General features: G+C 50.8%; 1 protein-coding gene and 1 pseudogene across 2 annotated transcripts; both read left to right on the top strand.

Moving 5' to 3' along the window:
* Nucleotides 1-2,271: 2,271 nt before the first annotated feature.
* LOC784427 (ecto-ADP-ribosyltransferase 5-like) lies at nucleotides 2,272-6,276 on the top strand (annotated as a pseudogene).
* A 3,228-nt stretch (nucleotides 6,277-9,504) lies between these two features.
* LOC618664 (ecto-ADP-ribosyltransferase 5-like) lies at nucleotides 9,505-13,420 on the top strand. Of its 2 annotated transcripts, NM_001076515.1 has the most exon segments (6): nucleotides 9,641-9,729; nucleotides 10,023-10,230; nucleotides 10,508-10,667; nucleotides 11,628-12,351; nucleotides 12,943-12,975; nucleotides 13,061-13,420. In NM_001076515.1, coding segments are annotated over 4 exon segments (951 nt in total). In that variant the 5' UTR covers nucleotides 9,641-9,729; nucleotides 10,023-10,230; nucleotides 10,508-10,580; the 3' UTR covers nucleotides 13,168-13,420.
* The last annotated feature ends 516 nt before the right edge of the window (nucleotides 13,421-13,936 follow it).

The following is a 13,936-nucleotide window of genomic DNA, read 5'->3' on the forward strand; positions in this document are numbered from 1 at the left end:
ATGGTTCACACCCCGAAGGGTGGCTTCTCTCTGGATCCTAACAAATCTACCTCTTATCACTTTGTCTCTCAATGAATTTTTTCAATGAGACATCAGAGCCTGAGTTTCATTAGTTTTGGCTGGGCTTGAGTCCCGGGAGAGGGCTGAAGGACAGGAGGAAAAAGCAGTGGGAAAAACATGCCAAGGAATCCCCTTCATAGCCCACTGGAAGATTTGCTAAATATCTGACAGATGCTCACAGTTTCATTGGTCTGATTTTTGGCACAGAAAAGAGAAAGGACAGAAGAACCCCCACCGGCTTGGGTAACAGCTACTGGGGCTCAGCAGATAGCGCCTTTGGGACATGCTGAGGAGTAGCCTCTCCAGAATCCCTCAATTGTGCCCCTGCCGCCCGCCTGTTAGTGGGAGGTTCGAGGAAACAAGAAACGAGAGATTGTAAAGGTCCCTCCAGCCATAGGAGCAAGGATCTCTTACCTTAACCGGAGGTCTTCTGGAATCTGAGACTGGGCCGCGTGAGCTTTCTGCTGAGTTCGTTTTTCACTGTCCCGGTTTCCAGCACGATGGGCCTTCCCCTGCGCTGGGTTTCTTCGCCTTCCACTTCTAGCGCGGGAGCTTCACTGAGCTGGGCTCCTGTTGTGCTTGGCCTCTTCCACGAAGAGGTTGTTTCAGCCAGGTTATATCCGAGTCACGGCACCATAGATGTCACGCGAGTGTATGTTCCTCGGTTCTTTGTCTCGTCACAACAAAGATTTGGAGCAACGGACATCAAAGCCCTCGGTGCATCACAGCTCTCAGGTCTTGGACAAACCGTGCTACAGCTCTTAGGCAAATCAGTGTTACAGCTCTATTTTATTTAGAAGATAGCAGGAGAGAGAGAGGGAGAGAGAGAAAAGAGCGCATGCACGTGGGAGAGAGAGTCCGTGAGAAACCGCTTTGGCTCCTCTTTTATATGTTTTTTTCCTCCACCTGGGCCTGCCCTATGCAAATTTGGCTTAGCCAGGAGTGCTGTTTGTTCTGTTTGTTCTGCCTGAAGTCTTCACTCTGGTCCTCGGACCTTCCTTGTCTTTTAGCCACCGCCATTTTGGACTCCTTTTCCCTATTCTACCTACCTAACACTCCCACAGGGTGTCTGCTGTCAGGGAAGGGAGGTGTAGGGTCACTGCCTGGGTGGGGGGCTATAGTTAGCCATGGACTTTGTAGATTTGCAGGACACAGTGGACAGGAGACAGGGCAGCTCCTGAGCAGACACCAGGACCTGCCACCCAGAACTGTCAGCGCTCCTTCCTGTTCTTGGCCTGCTACCAAATCCAAGATCGCTCTGCTAGCCACCCAACAGCTCAATAAATTGAGAAAGGAAGTGCTGAGACAAGGAATATGAGTTTATGTGGGAAGGCCGCTGACTGAGAGAATGGCAGACTAACGTCTCAACTAACTATCTTATACGGGTTTGTATTGCCAGGTTTGTTTGGGTTTTTTTTTAGGTCAGAGAAAGAGAGGTGAGGAATAAAATAAAAAGACAAAACGGAGAGGGAGAAGCTGGGCAGAAGTAAAGTAAAAAGGGTCCTGAGTTTTAAAAAACACATCTCAGAGGAAATGCCTAGCCTATGAAAAAGATATGTTAATCTCTTTTTTTTTTGCAGCCATTCACTGGTATGGGGGTTAGATTGTTTTCCTGTGAGCTGAACAGAGGTACTTTAGTTTAACAGTCAGGCTGAGGAGCAGGGTTCTCTGAGGCAGGATTTCATGTATAATTATAACAACTGAAGCAACAAAAAGCAAGTCAAAGAAACAGTTCCATCCTAGAGTTAGAGCTGACTCCTCCTTCTAACAGGCCTGGGCCGCCTCCAGTTGGGTCTCTGACTCCAGGCCCCTCCTGACTCTGCTGCTTCTACTACTGCTGCTAAGTCGCTTCAGTCGTGTCCGACTATGTGCGACCCCATAGACATCTGGCAGCCCACCAGGCTCCCCCGTCCCTGGGATTCTCCAGGCAAGAACACTGGAGTAGGTTGCCATTTCCTTCTCCAGTGCATGAAAGTGAAAAGTGAAAGTGAAGTCGCTCAGGCATGTCCGACTCTCAGCGACCCCATGGACTGCAGCCTACCAGGCTCCTCCATCCATGGGATTTTCCAGGCAAGAGTACTGGAGTGGGGTGCCATTGCCTTCTCCACTCCTGACTCTAAGTAGAGCCAAATCATCTCCCGTCCTCAATCCCCACCCCTGCCTTTATCATTCCTGTGCAGATGGCTCTAAGCACTCCAGGAACCAGGTGGCAGGGAGCAGAGTCTAAGTTTGTGCTGGGGTGGAGGTGGGGGGTGTTATAATCCAAACCACACCCACTCACTCAGACGCGCACGCTCTTGGACCTGCCAATGCCCTGCCCGGCCAAGTCCTGGGCCAGGGACCCCTTACACCAGAAAGAAAGGCTCCAAGTCTCTGTCACCATCCCAGCAAAACTGAGAATCCACAGTCGATGGTCCCACCCTCAACTGGATCTCACTCTCCAAGTGTCTCTGAGGATAATGCTGGCGGCTCTGCTGATCACCCTCAGCTGCCTCAGCCTCCACACCCTGGGCAGCCATGGGCAGGTACCTGGGGAGAGCCTTCTGCTGCAGCAAAAGGAACACTTGTGGAGGCAGGGAACCCAGGGCCTGACTCCTCAAAGATCCCTCCCAGGGATGCTTCTCTAGGATGCCATCCTCTGAATCCTCTTCTCAGGAACCTCCACCCCTGCAGGGAGCCACAAGTTCCCATTCCATCTCCCAGAACCCCACCTCCACCCACTGGTCCTCCTCTGATCCTCCTGCCTTCATACCCTCCTCCCTCGGGACAGCCTCCAGCTTCCTCCTCTCACTTCCCATCTCCCACCCGGGGCCCAGCCTGCACACTCTCCTTAGGGTTACCTGTGTACGACCCTTCTGCAGCCCCTCCCAGACCAGGGCTTGACCTCCTCCCCACTCCCACCCAGGAGGATGCAGGCTTCTAGAGCAGTCTCAGAGCTGACAGGGACGTGGTGTGGTATCTACACACCTGTGTGGGAGAGGGAAAGAGTCAGGCTGGGTATGGGGTCAGGTCATTGGAGATTGATTGCATATTTGTATGTCATCCGCACGGTGAGTCTCAGAGCCAGAAATGTGCTTGGAGGTCATCTAGCCCCACGTCTCACCACGCGCAGGAACTTCTCTTATGATAAATGACTCCTCTTAGTACACAGTGAGGATCTATATACGGTCCTGACAATAACCCTGTGAAGTCAGGAAGTATCCTCAGTGTATAGGGGGAGAACCTGAGCCCAGAAAAGTTAAGAGACTTGCCCAAGATCTCACAGTCAGTAGCTGGAGAATTCAGAACTGAACCCACATCTGTCTGACTTCAGTGCCTATTATTTAAGTTTTTGAGCTCTTGACAAAGTTCACACTCTAGATATTTGAGCATAGAAATGAGATTCTGTGTTTCTGAACTGATCTGCCCACAGCACCTCTGTTCAGTACCCTGAATTTACATGTTTTCCTGTGTGGCTCCTCTCTTTCTTTTCTCCATATGCCCAGGATATTACCTCCAAGGACCTGGATCTGGCTCCAGACACCTTTGATGATTCCTATGTGGGCTACTCGGAAGAGATGGAGGAGGTGGCAGTCCATCTGCTACAGAGGGAGATGGTCCACCACACCTGGCTGTGGGATGCCTAGGAGACAGCTGGGAAGTACTGGGAGCAAAAAAGTCCAGGGCTCAGCCTGCCTACGGGCTTCAAAACCGAGCATGGAATCGCCATTGTGCTCTATACCAACTCATCCAACACTTTGCACCAGAAGCTGAACGAGGCTGTGCAGACAGGCGGTGGCTCCTGGGAGTCCTACATGAACCAGTTCCACTTCAAGGCCCTGCATTTCTACCTGACCCGGGCCCTGCAGCTGCTGCGGGGCGGTGGGGGCTGCAGCAGGGAACCCGGGCAGATGGTATTCCGAGGCGTGCGCACAATTCGCTTTGAACCTAAGAGGCTGTGGGACTCTATCCACTTTGGCCAGTTTGCCTCCAGCTCCCTGAATGAGGCAGTGGCCCGCAGTTTTGGTAATACCACCTTCTTCTCCCTAAGAACTTGCTTTGGGGCCCCGATCCAGGACCTATCTGTCTTTCCAGAGCAGCATGAGGTGCTGATCCCCCCACATGAAGTCTTCGTGGTTACTGATTTCTTCCAGAACGAAACCCACAGCCTGGTGACTCTCTCCAGCACCAATCACATCTGCAGCCACTTTAACTGCGCCTATCTGGGTGGTGAGCCATGCATGAGGGAAGCAAGACTGGCAGGAGACCCCTGGTTGACTTAAATGTCTAGGGCCTTTCAGGAGACCCATGTGACTAATGGGGAAGTTGAAGGCCAGAAATTAGCTGAAGTTATTTTCTTTGTCTCAGGTTCAGCCACTCAGACAAGGCCCCATGGGGTTTACTGCATGTGTGAATATTCTCAGATGATTCTCTAAATGTCCTCAAAATGTTCTTCTGCTATACAGTCTAATAGACCAAAATACCTAGTTAAGGAGGATGCTAAGCAGAGGAAAGTGGCAGGAGTGCGGCTTCAGGAGGCTCTGGGTGTAGTGGGGCTGACAGGACCCACGGATGCTATTCCCCAGTGCTGAGGAAGGGACCCAGGGATTGGGGCCAGGGTGGGGCAGGGATGGAACGGCAAACGGGGAAGATTTCTTGGGAGAAGGAGGAGGAATGGGAGTCAGAAGTATATTTGGGAGAAGGGAAAGCTGGATTGAGATGGGACGTGGCTTTGCCAGGGCTTGGTGGGAAGGGAAGTTTGGGATGTGAGGGTTTGTCTACGTGGAGGCCTCACTGTGCTGTCTGTTTCAGGGAGGAAGAGGCCGAGATGTGAGTCTGTGCCAAGTGAGTCACCCTCCTGCCCCTCTTTCCCTTGCTTTGACTCCCCTGGCCCTGCTGACCATTCACTGCCTTTTCTTCTTTCTCTAGCAGGAGGGCAGGCAGACTCACTCTCCAAGGGGGCCTTCTCTCTGCTTTCCTGGCAGACCCTGCTCTTGGCCTCTTGGGGATTCTGGCTCTTAGAAACAAGGATCTGAAAGTTCAGGACCTGCCACTTAGGAGTCCTGGGACCATGTGACCTCCATATGAAGAAGGGAGGCTTTGAAGAGCCTGGAGAAGCAAGAAGGTGGTTTCAGACCCAGACCTAGCAGCTATGTCTCCAACCAGGATGTCGGGGGATGCTGCACTGTGATGACATCAAATTTCATGTTTGGTGTGGGGATCAGAGTGTTGGGAAGGGCCTGGAAGGCCAGGAAGTGGAGGCACTGGCAACCCCTTTTCCTCCCCAGATTCTACCCTTCTGTCGTTCCTGTCATCCTGCTCAGGGCACTTCTCTTGTCGGTTTCCCCTCATCCAGGCCTGTGATGAACATTCCGTACTGGGGATATAGCTCCAAATCCCTTCCTCAGTTCAGTTCAGTTCAGTTCAGTTGCTCAGTCATGTCCGACTCTTTGTGACCCCATGAATTGTAGCATGCCAGGCCTCCCTGTCCATCACCATCTCCCGGAGTTCACTCAAACTCACGTCCATCGAGTCGGTGATGGCATCCAGCCATCTCATCCTCTGTTGTCCCCTTCTCCTCCTGCCCCCAATCCCTCCCAGCATCAGAGTCTTTTCCAATGAGTCAACTCTTCACATGAGGTGGCCAAAGTACTAGAGTTTCAGCTTCAACATCATTCCTTCCAAAGAACACCCAGGACTGATCTCCTTTAGAAGGACTGCTTGGATCTCCTTGCAGTCCAAGGGACTCTCAACAGTCTTCTCCAACACCATAGTTCAAAAGCATCAATTCTTCGGTGCTCAGCTTTCTTCACAGTCCAACTCTCACATCCATACATGAGCACTGGAAAAACCGTAGCCTTGACTAGATGGACCTTTGTAGGCAATGTAATGTCCCTTCCTAAAAACCCCCAAATTACCCAATGGCCTCAAACCTCCCTAAGTATCCCAAAGTTCTCCATCCAATGTGCAAAGGTCTGAATGGGTCTCCCCAAAATTCAAATGCTGGAACCCTAATGCCTGATGTGATGGTATTAGAAGGTGAGTCATGGGGAAATCATTGGTTCATTAGTTCATGAGCCCTAATGACTGGAATTTTGTTCTTGTAATAAAAGACCCCACAGAGCTCCCTAGCAGCTTCCAACCTGTGAGGACCCAGGGGGAGGTGCTGGCTATGAACCTGGAAAAGCCTTCATCTTACCAGGGTGGCACCCAGATCTTAAACTTTCAGCCTCCAGCCTCCAGAACTGTTAAAAATAAATGTTTGTTGTTGATAAGTTACCTGCTTTGTTGTATTTTTGTTATAGCAGCCTGAACAGACAAAGAGAAAAGGTTTCCTGAAACTTTTCCTAATGATTGCTATGACTCCATCACTAACAGCCCATATTTCCTGTTTCAGAAACAGCTTTTCTTGCCAAGTACCCAGGAGGAGGGTCGTGTGCCCCTTACCTAGACTTGCTCTGTGGTGGGGAAGCTGGTGTTGGTCTCCAGTGACAGTCACCGGGGGAGGAGGAGGGCAGATTTCTCTTTTATACTGTCAAATCCCACAACCGTTGTGCCTCTCCCACACAGCTGCTCAGAAATGTGACGCTGTCCCATCTATTTCTGGATATATCCCCTAGGCTCAGGAATACTAGCCTCTGCTCAGGGTTCTTTGGGCCAGAGCTCTTCCCATGAAAAAGGGAATCCCTGAATCCAGAGACAAATCAAGGATTCAAGCTGGAACAAGTGCCTTCCCACTGGGTTTGGTCCTACATTCAGCATCCCTGGCCTCAGGGAGTATCTCATCGATGCTTTCAGATGAGCATGGAGACTCACCTGAGGAGCAAGGAGAAATCCCAAACTAGATAGTCTGGGTCCCAACTCCAGCATTGACTGGCCATGTGATCTTGGAGGACTTTCCACTTCACTCCAGACCATTGTTCGATGACTAGATTTGACTCCATCTCTTGGGGTCTTTCTTGGGGTGCCAGGTCTCGGGATAAGTGAAGCAATTCCCCAAAGCCAGAGGATGGAGAGAGGAGAAAACCCTGATGCCAACAGGTCTGGCCCCGTGTTGTGTCCCTGCAGGCCTATTTGTCCAGACAGTAGAGTATAGTGCCTTCTGTTCCAGCAACTGTCAGTGCTCAGGACCCCCTAGGGGGAGAGGCATCAGGATACGTAGGTGAGATGCTGTTTTCACAGTAACGGAGAACGGGAGAGTGACTCCTGATTTCTAATCTTAGAGAGCTTAGGGGGGCCAGTCTCATTGGGAGGGAACAAAAGAACTTGTCTTGATCTTCTGTGGTCTTTGACAAGCAGTCTGGTCTTTTGGACTGCCTATCTTCCTTTTTGTTTATGCTCTTTGGTTTGTGGGATCTCAGCTCCCTGACCAGGGATTAAACTTGGGCCACTGCAGTGAATGCCTAAATCATAACCCCTAGGCCACCAGGGAACTCCTTGGGATGCCCCTCTTTTCATTTCCCTCTCTCAACCCTGGACACAGCTTCTCTTCCTTTTTGGTCTACAGGAAGCAGGATTCTAGATGAAGGAAATTCTTTGTCTGGCAAACCTGAGGGGATAGGGGAAAGAAGATGGGTCTGAATTAAAGAACCACACCAGGACAAGGCCCTGGGGTGAATCTAACCTTCTACGCACACCTCAGACACAGCAAGTAGCAAGTACATCTATTAAATACTAGCTTCTGCATCCACAAGTCCTTGGCCACTCTGAAGGAGGAATCCTGCCACCCCCAGAGGCTCACGCTACCAGAAAGCTCCTCCCAGAGCTGCTGACCGATTCCTCAGCTGGCCCCTTCTCTCATTACCTCCTGCGAGGTATCCAAAACTCAGAGCTAGTGTATTTATAGGCAAGCCCAAGGAGGTGAGGGGAAAGGCTAATGTTTATAAACATGGGGTCGCCTGAGTCTGAGAGGTCAGGGGACAGAGGGTCTGGAGAGGGACAAGGCTGGCCCCTGAGGATGTGAGAGAGAGCTCTGCATCTGGAGGAAAGGGAAGCTTACTGGAGGGAAGGGGTATAAACAGAAAGGAGGTGGGTGGGGGCCATTCAGATGTTGGACAACATGTCACCCAACTGTTGGCCGTATGCAAATTGTATACAAATAAATAAGTGGAATAAACTATATGAAACAACTGACTGGTTCAAAACTGAGAAAGGAGTACAACAAGGCTGTATATTGTCACCCTGTTTATTTAACCTCTGTGCAGAGTACATCATGTGAAATGCTGGGTCGGATGATTTACAAGCTGGAATCAAGATTACCAGGAGAAATACCAACAACCTCAGATATGCAGATGATACCACGTTAATGGCAGAAAGTGAAGAGGAACTATAGAGCCCCTTGATGAGGGTGAAAGAGGAGAGTGAAAAGGTCACCTTAAAAACTCAATATTAAAAAAAACTAATATCATGGCATCCAGTCCCACCACTTCATGGCAAATAGAAGGGGAAAAGGTGGACGCAGCAACAGATTTTCTCTTCTTGGGTCTAAAATCACTGCAGATGATGACTGCAGGCATGAAATTAGAAGACAATTGATTCTTGGATGGAAAGCTATGACAAACCTAGCGTGTGTGTGTGTGTGTGTGAGTCTCTCGGTCATGTCCAGCTGTTTGCGACTCCACAGACTGTAGCTCACCAGGCTCCTCTGTGCGTGGAATTTTCCAGGTAAGAATACTGAGGTAGGTTGCCATTCCTTTCTCCAGGGGATCTACCCTACCCAAATTCTTCCACATTGGGGGCAGATTCTTTACTTTCTGAGCCACCAGGGAAGCCCATGAGAAACCTAGACAGTATATTAAGAAGCAAAGACATCACTTTGCCAACAAAAGTCCGTATAATTAAAGCTATGGTCTTTCCAGTAGTTATGTATGGATGTGAGAGTTGGACCATAAAGAAGGCAGATGGCCAAAGAATTGATGTTTTTGAACTGTGGTGTTGGAGAAGACTCTTCAGAGTCCCTTGGACAGCAAGGAGATCAAACTAGTCAATCCAAAAGGAAATCAACCCTGAATACTCATTGGAAAGACTGATGCTGAAGCTGACGCTCCAGTACTTTGGCCACCTGATGTGAACAGCCAACTCATTGGAAAAGACCCTGATCCTGGGGAAGATTGAAGGCAGAAGGAAAAGAGGGCAACAGAGGATGAGATGGTTGGATGGTATCACCGATTCAATGAACATGAACTTAGGCAAACTCTGGGAGATAGTGAGGGACTGGGAGGCCTGGCATGCTGCAGTGCACGGGGTCACAAAGACTTAGTGACTCAAGGACAACAACAACAGTGCACAAGTGGTGACCTCTCAGCAGGCAGAGCCCTCTGGGTTCCCTTGGCCTAGTGCCTTGGAGTTCCAACCATGGCCGAAAGGGCCCACCCAAGGGACAGACCACATCTCACAATTCTCCTCCTCTAGCTCTGGTTTGCAGGGAGAAAAGCATCCTGGAGATAGACCTCGCAGTCCCTGGGAAGGGATTCAGCCCGATTCTGTTTTGGGGGAAGAGAGGTATGGGTATCAGGTTACTGTTTTGATGCTATAGTTAGCCTCGGACTTGGCTGACCCTCGGGACTCCCGGTTCACAGCACAGCGCAGCGTCTGTGCAGACTTCAGCCCCTGCCATGCAGAAGCTTCAGTTCTCCTTCCCTCTCTCGACCTGTTATCAAGTCCAAGCTCGCTCTGCTTGCCGCCTGACAGGTCAATAACTCTGAGAAATGAAGTGTTGAGGCAAGGAATATGACTTTATTGGAAAGTCAGTTGACTGAGAAGATGGCAGACTAATGTCTCAAATTAACTACTTATGGGGTCCGTATGTCAGGTTCTTTTATAAAAGAGCGGGGTGGGGGAGGTGAAGAACAAGGTAAAATGGCAGAATAGAGAGGGGGAGGTGGTGAGGAAGTTAAGTAAAAAGGGCTGTTAGTCTTACAAAACATCTTGCAGGAAACGCCCAGCCTGTAGAAAAAGTGTGTTAATCTCTCCTTTTTTTGCAGCCATTCACTGGTGGAAAGGTCAGCTTCTCTTCCTGTGAGTTGAACAGAGGTATTTTAGTTTAACAGTCAGGCAGAGGGGCAGGGTTCTCTGAGGCAGGACTGTATGTATGATTATAAAAACTGAAGCAACAAAAAGCAAGTCAAAGAAACAGTTCCATCGTGGAATCAGAATTGACTCTTCCTTCTAATAAGCCTCTGCTGCCTCCAGGTGGGTCCCTGACCCCTGTCCCCTCCCCACTCCAGCAGACCCATCATTACCCTTCTACTTTATCATTCCTGGGCAGATGGCTCTGAGAACCCCAAGAATCAGGAGGCGGGGAACACAGGCTATGGTTGTGCTGGGGTGGAAGTGGGGGATGATATGATCCAAGCTGAGTCCACTCACTTAGACGTGCCCTTGGACCAGCCCGTGCACTGCCGGGCCAAGTCCTGGACCAGGGATCCCTCACACCAGAGAAAAAACGCTCCAAGTCTCTGTCCCCCAGCCCACTGAAGCCAAGAAAGACCATCGCTGGTCCCACCTTCATCTGGATCTCACCCTCCAAAAATCCAGCAAGAATGATACAAGCCACTCTGCTGATAAGCCTCAGCTGCCTCAGCTTCTACACCCTCAGCAGTGGTGTCCGCCGTTATGACCCTGGGCAGGTAACTGGGGAGAGCCTTCTGCTGCAGCAAAGGGAATACTTGGGGGGGTGGGACCCGGGACCTGACTCCTCAAAGATCCCTCCCAGGGACGCTTCTCTAGGATGTCATCCTCTGAATCCGCTTCCTCTCAGGAACCTCCACACCCTCAGGGAGCCCCAAGTTCCCACTCCATGTCCCAGAACCCCACCTCCACTCCACAGTTCCTCTTGTGACCCTCTTGCCTTCATACCTTCCTCCCTCGGGACAGCCTCAGCTTCCTCCTCTCACTTCCCATCTCCCACCCGGGGCCCAGCCTGCACACTCTCCTTAGGGTTACTTAAGTGTACTACCCTCCTGCAGCCCCTTCCAGACCAGGGCTTGACTTCCTCCCCACTCCCAGCCCAGGAGGATGCAGGCTTCTAGAGCAGGAGGACTGAGTCTCAGAGCTGACAGGGCCCTAGTGTGGTGTCTACATACCTGTGTGGGAGAGGGAAAGAGTCAGGCTGGGCATGGGGCCAGGTCATTGGAGATTGAGGGCATATTTGTATGTCATGGGCACACAGTCTTAAAGCCAGAATGGTGCTTGGAAGTCACCCAGCGCCACATTCCACCAAGTGCAGGAACCTCTCTAATGATAGATGACCCCTTTTAGTTAGTTAAGATCTATATGCAGTCCTGACAATAACCCTGTGAGGTTGGAAGTATACTGACTTTATAAGTGCAGGACCTGAAGCCCAGAGACTTGGCCAAGATCTTACAGGCAGTAGGTGGTGAATTCAAGATTTGAACCAATGTCTCTCTGACTTCATTGCCTGTTATTTAAACCCTTGAGGTCTTGCCAAATATCAGACTTCAGATATTTGAGCATAGAAAAGAGATTCCGGGTTTCTGAAATAATCTGTGTCTAGGACCTTAGTCCAGTACCCTGAACTTATACACTTTTCTGTGTGGCCCCTTTCTTCCTTACCTCCATATGCCCAGGGTGTTACCATCCAGTACTTGAGCCTGGCTCCAGATACATTCGATGATGCCTATGTGGGCTGCTCGGAGGAGATGGAGGAGAAAGCAGTGCTTCTGTTAGAGAAGGAGATGGCCAACCATACTCGGTTGCGGGAGTCCTGGGAGACAGCCCAGAAGGCCTGGGAACAAAAACGTGCAGGGCTCACTCTGCCTCCTGGCTTCAGAAGCCAGCATGGAATTGCCATCATGGTCTACACCAACTCATCCAACACTTTGTACCGGGAGCTAAACCAGGCTGTGCGGACTGGCGGTGGCTCCTGGGAGTCCTACATGAAGCACTTCCCTTTCAAGGCTCTGCATTTCTACCTGACCCGGGCCCTGCAGCTGCTGCGGGGTGGTGGGGGCTGCAGCAGGGAACCCAGGCAAGAGGTGTTCCGTGGCGTGCGCAGGATTCACTTTGTACCCAAGAGTGTGGGGGACTCTATCCGCTTGGGCCAGTTTGCCTCCAGCTCACTGGATGAGGCAGTGGCCTGCGGATTTGGTAGTGCCACCTTCTTCTCTCTAAGGACTTGCTCTGGAGCCCCCATCCAGGCCCTGTCTGTCTTTCCTGAGGAGCGTGAGGTGCTGATCCCCCCATATGAAGTCTTCGTGGTGAGCAACTTCTCCAAGGATGGAAACAAAAGCCTGATGACTCTCTCGAGCAGTGATCAGATGTGCAGCCACTTTAACTGCGCCTATCTGGGTGGTGAGCCATGCATGAGGGAAGCAGGACTGCCAGGAGGTCCCCAGTTGATTTCAGTCCCCAGGGCCTTCAAGAGACCCACGTCATTAATGAGGAAGTTGAGGGCCAGAAGCTAGTTGGAGATATTTTTCTTTGTGACTCAGGTTCTGCCAGCTCAGTGGCAGTCAGATAAGTGCTTTCTGCATGTGTGAATATTCTTAGAAGATTCTCCAAATGTTCTCAAAATTTTCCTTCTGCTACACAGTCTAATAGACCAAAAGAACCTGGTTAAGGAGGGCAATAAGCAGAGGAAAGTGGCAGGAGGGCTGCTTCAGATCCCAGGAGGCCGTGGGCGTAGTGGGTTGATGGGACGCACATGTGCTATTCCCCAGTGCTGAAGCAGGACAGAGTGACTGGGCCAGGGTGGGGCAGGGATGGAAAGGCAAAAAGGGAAGACTTACTAGAAGAAGGAGGAGGAAGGGAAGTCAGAAGTATATTTGGGAGAAGGGGAAGATGGATTGAATTGGGAATAGTTGTACCAGGGCCTGGAGGGAAGGGAAGTCTGGAGTGTGAGGGTCTGTCTACCTGGAGGCCTCACTGTGGTATCTTTTGCAGAGAAGAAGAGGCCAAGCTGTGAGTTTGTGCCAAGTGAGTCACCATCAGGTCCCTCCCTCGGCTCTTTGACTCCCCCATGGCCCTGCTGACCATTCACTGCCTTTTCTTCTCTCTGCAGTAGGAGGGCAGGGAGACTCACTCTCCAAGGGGGCCTTCTCTCTGCTGTCCTGGAAGACCCTGCTCTTGGCCTCTTGGGGGTTCCAGCTCTTAGGAGCTGGGCTCTGAACATTCAGTGCCTGCTACTTAGGAGTCCTGGGAACATGTGACCTCCAAAGAAAGAAGGGAAGCTTCAAAGAGCTTGGAGAAGCAAGAAGGTGGTTTCAGACCCAGACTTAGCAGGCATGTCTTCAACCAGGATATTGGGGGATTTGAGCCCATGGTAGGGTGGAGGGAGCCCGCTCTGTGGTGGGGACTCCTGGGAACAAGCAAGGATAGTGCTGTGATGGCTACTCCATTAAACAGTGCTGCAGTATGGTGACATCAAATTTCATGACTGGTTCGTTTCATGAGACTGGACTCTCTGCCCTGCTTTGGTTTTATGGGACTCAGGGACTCAAATGAATGACTTCTTGATCACTTTTAGACATGGTCCAGGTGCACATCCTTGTCACACACCATAGCCTGCAACCCCAGACGGTTTAATAGACCTAGAGGTTCCTCACAACAGCCCAGAAGGCAGGAAGGGGGACAGATGGCTTCCTCAGCCATTTGTCTGGCAAGAAATGCAGATCCAAGGAAAGAAGTCAGAGAGGTTGTTTTCAAACTAGGACCCCTGCCTCCACCCCCCACACCCCACACCCCTGTCTCAGTTCAATCAAACTTCTGAAGGAGCTCAAAGTAGGAGCCTAAGCCCAGGACATCGGGTCCCCAGAGCAAGCCATTTCTGTGTGTCCTCTCCCACCAGGGTTCATTTTCGGGATTGGCAATCTCAAAACACCATGAGACAGAGATTAACACACTCTGAATGAAAGTGAAGGAGGAGAGTTAAAAAGTT

This window comes from Bos taurus, chromosome 15 (genome assembly GCF_002263795.3).
Source record: "Bos taurus isolate L1 Dominette 01449 registration number 42190680 breed Hereford chromosome 15, ARS-UCD2.0, whole genome shotgun sequence".
In the NCBI taxonomy this organism is placed as follows: domain Eukaryota; kingdom Metazoa; phylum Chordata; class Mammalia; order Artiodactyla; family Bovidae; genus Bos; species Bos taurus.

Excerpts from the sequence above, each read along its gene's own strand:
- LOC618664 (XM_015474768.3), top strand. The coding sequence starts at position 10,581 with ATGATACAAGCCACTCTGCTGATAAGCCTCAGCTGCCTCAGCTTCTAC. Across the intron at positions 10,668-11,627 it reads GCCGTTATGACCCTGGGCAG|GGTGTTACCATCCAGTACTT; the intron begins GTAACTGGGGAG and ends CCATATGCCCAG. Across the intron at positions 12,352-12,942 it reads TAACTGCGCCTATCTGGGTG|AGAAGAAGAGGCCAAGCTGT; the intron begins GTGAGCCATGCA and ends TATCTTTTGCAG.